The sequence below is a fragment of the Aphanomyces invadans genome, assembly GCF_000520115.1.
Source record: "Aphanomyces invadans strain NJM9701 unplaced genomic scaffold supercont1.65, whole genome shotgun sequence".
Taxonomy (NCBI): Eukaryota; Oomycota; class Saprolegniomycetes; order Saprolegniales; family Verrucalvaceae; genus Aphanomyces; species Aphanomyces invadans.
The window spans coordinates 147,466-150,113 of NW_008580210.1; the positions used below are offsets into that span (position 1 = coordinate 147,466).

The following is a 2,648-nucleotide window of genomic DNA, read 5'->3' on the forward strand; positions in this document are numbered from 1 at the left end:
AGCCCTCTTTGGTTTTCAGGCGCCAACGTTTGAGAAAATGATGACACGGTTCTTGTCCAAGATTCACCAACACGTCTACGAATTGTTTGTTGAGGACGAGATTGCCATTCGTACAATGAGTCACCTGGTTGCAACTGGAAAGACATTTCAAAACTTCCCCGCGGCACTCTACGCAGTTGACGGAACGTTTCAGCAAAGCAACAGACCGCTTGGCAGCCATAACGAGGCCTTGGTTGCCTTCAGTGCAAGCACCATCTATACGGGAAAAAGGTGGAGGTGTCAATGAGTCCGTCGGGATATGCGTTGCACGTTAGTGCACACGTACCGGGTTCGGTACACGACAAAACGTTGTTCGATCAATGCAACAGCTTTCATGGGACGACGCACAAGAAGAGACCCAATGAACTTCATCTCGAGGATTCCTGCCCTTTGCGCGAGGAGTTCCCAAATGAGTGGGCCGTGCTTGGTGATCGAGGTTATCAATGAGTTCAACACGTGTTTCGAGCAATTCTGCCAGTCCGAGCGACTCAAGAAAACCGGTTGTCCCTGCAAATGGACAATAACAATCAACGCATTGCCTCAGACCGGATCATTGTTGAGAATTGGTTTGGTCGACACTGCACTCTCTGGGGTGTTGTTGCTGACAAGTACATGTGGAGCAACGAATTGCACGGCCTGATTTTCAGATTTTGCTCTGGCCTCACGAACTGCCACATTCGCTTTTCACCGTTGCATTCAGACGATGGTGACAATTACCGTCGCATTTTGAATCGTTTGCAGCACATTCATGAAGAAATTCGTCGCAAGAAAAGACTCGCCCAACAGACGTATCGTGCACACGTCAAGCTCGTCGCCAGGTGTCCATGATCAACTTTCCTGCAACTCCGTGATATTCAAAAACGAATCAATCAAGTCGGAGAAAATACGATCATCTACCACTCTGGCAATTATTGCAGACAAGTCGAATTTGTCATCTTGCCCTGCTCGGATTGGCCTAAAATTGAGTGGCTAATCGAAGCGCATTGCGATCCATACGAGCATTTTTTTATCCATTATACTTGCAAAACTGCCAACGTGAGGTCGATGCAAACAACTCATACAAAATCCAAGTCAAATCTGACTGATGACCAGAGAGGTGCGCTATATGAAGAGCTACTCCTGGTTAGTGTAAACGGGAAACTGTCTCGTGCGGCCATTGCATCAGTTGCAACCACCTTTGGCGTGCACTCGTCGACTGTGTCAAGAATCTGGCAACGCGGCCGAGAATCGATACTACCTGGCCGTCGCGCCAACGTGAAGTCACGAATTGCCAACGCTGGACGCCCGAAAACCTACACTGTGTCTGAGATCGAGCAACGAATCAAATCGACACATTTAGCCCAACGACATACGTACCGTGCATTGGCAGCGGCAATTGGCGTTTCCACGTGGACGATCTGGAACTTCATACAAAACAAGTGGGTCACACGACGGTCCAACTGGACCAAGCCCAGGCTGACACCGGAGCACAAGCATCGGCGATTAAGCTTCTGCCCAATGATCATGCATGACTACAGTAAGCATAATGACAATGCGTTGTTCAATGTCGTGCACATAGATAAAAAATGGTTTTACATTACCAAGCTGCGCCGGCACTTCTGCGTTTGGCATGACGAAGAGAACCCGCCACGGCAAGTCCAATCGAAGTGGTGCCACATCACAAAAGTGATGTTCCTCGCTGCTGTTGCTCGGCCGAGAAATGGACGGGGTGGGAAACTTGGCTGCTGGTCCTTCGTGTCATGTTGTCCAGCCCAACGAACCAGCGTGAACCGACCTGCTGGCACAATCGTCACCACAACAATGAACGTCACCAAGTCTGTGTACCGATCTTTCCTTGTCGGCAATGTTTTACCAGCGATCAACGACTAAGTGGCGTTGGCTTACCGATGACAACGATGGCATTGCCTATCTGCAACAGGACAATGCTCGTGTCCACGTTGCCGCCGATGACCCTGCAGTGAATCAGGCTGCTCAGAACCCATCGTTTTCAATCCAATTCCGAAACCAACCTGCACAAAGCCCAGATCTAAATGTGTTAGATTTGGGCTTTTTCAACTCAATTCAAGCGTTGCAACAGACCATGGAATGCCAGACGATCGATGACCTGGTGCATGCTGTGGAGAAGTCGTACCACGACTTGTCTCCGAAAACGTTGGGAAAGTCGTTCTGTACCCTGCAGCGCGTCATGCAAGCCGTCGTCGAAGCAAATGGTGACAATATTTACAAGATCCCTCGAAGTAAAGATAAAGATGACGACATGGCTACGTTGGAGCAGTTGGACCGGCGAATTGAAGAAGAGAGCCGTCTGGACGAATTGAGTGAGCTTGTCAACATCATTGAGGTCTAATTCTTTTTAAATACAGATTCTTCATACTTGTATTTTGTATGGCCTTGAATATTCGCCTGCAACTATTGCCGAGTGGTATTGTTCACTCGAGTAACAAGAATCGAAAGAAATATTCATTGCGTATGTATAAATGAACATTGTGTAATTGTGTCATGTTCCGCAGATGTTTCGTTTCGATGTCGGCATTTTCGCAATAATAATCACTCAGTTTACATCGAGCGAAAGCATTGATGCTCTAGTGATCCTATAAATCGCTGATTCT

General features: G+C 47.9%; 1 protein-coding gene across 1 annotated transcript; it reads left to right on the plus strand.

Moving 5' to 3' along the window:
• Positions 1-1,882: 1,882 nt before the first annotated feature.
• Positions 1,883-2,386, plus strand: H310_14275 (hypothetical protein; the record flags this gene model as incomplete). The annotated part of the gene is made up of 1 exon (XM_008882093.1): positions 1,883-2,386. One exon carries the CDS (start codon positions 1,883-1,885, stop codon positions 2,384-2,386), a length of 504 nt encoding a protein of 167 aa, XP_008880315.1.
• Between the last annotated feature and the right edge of the window lie 262 nt (positions 2,387-2,648).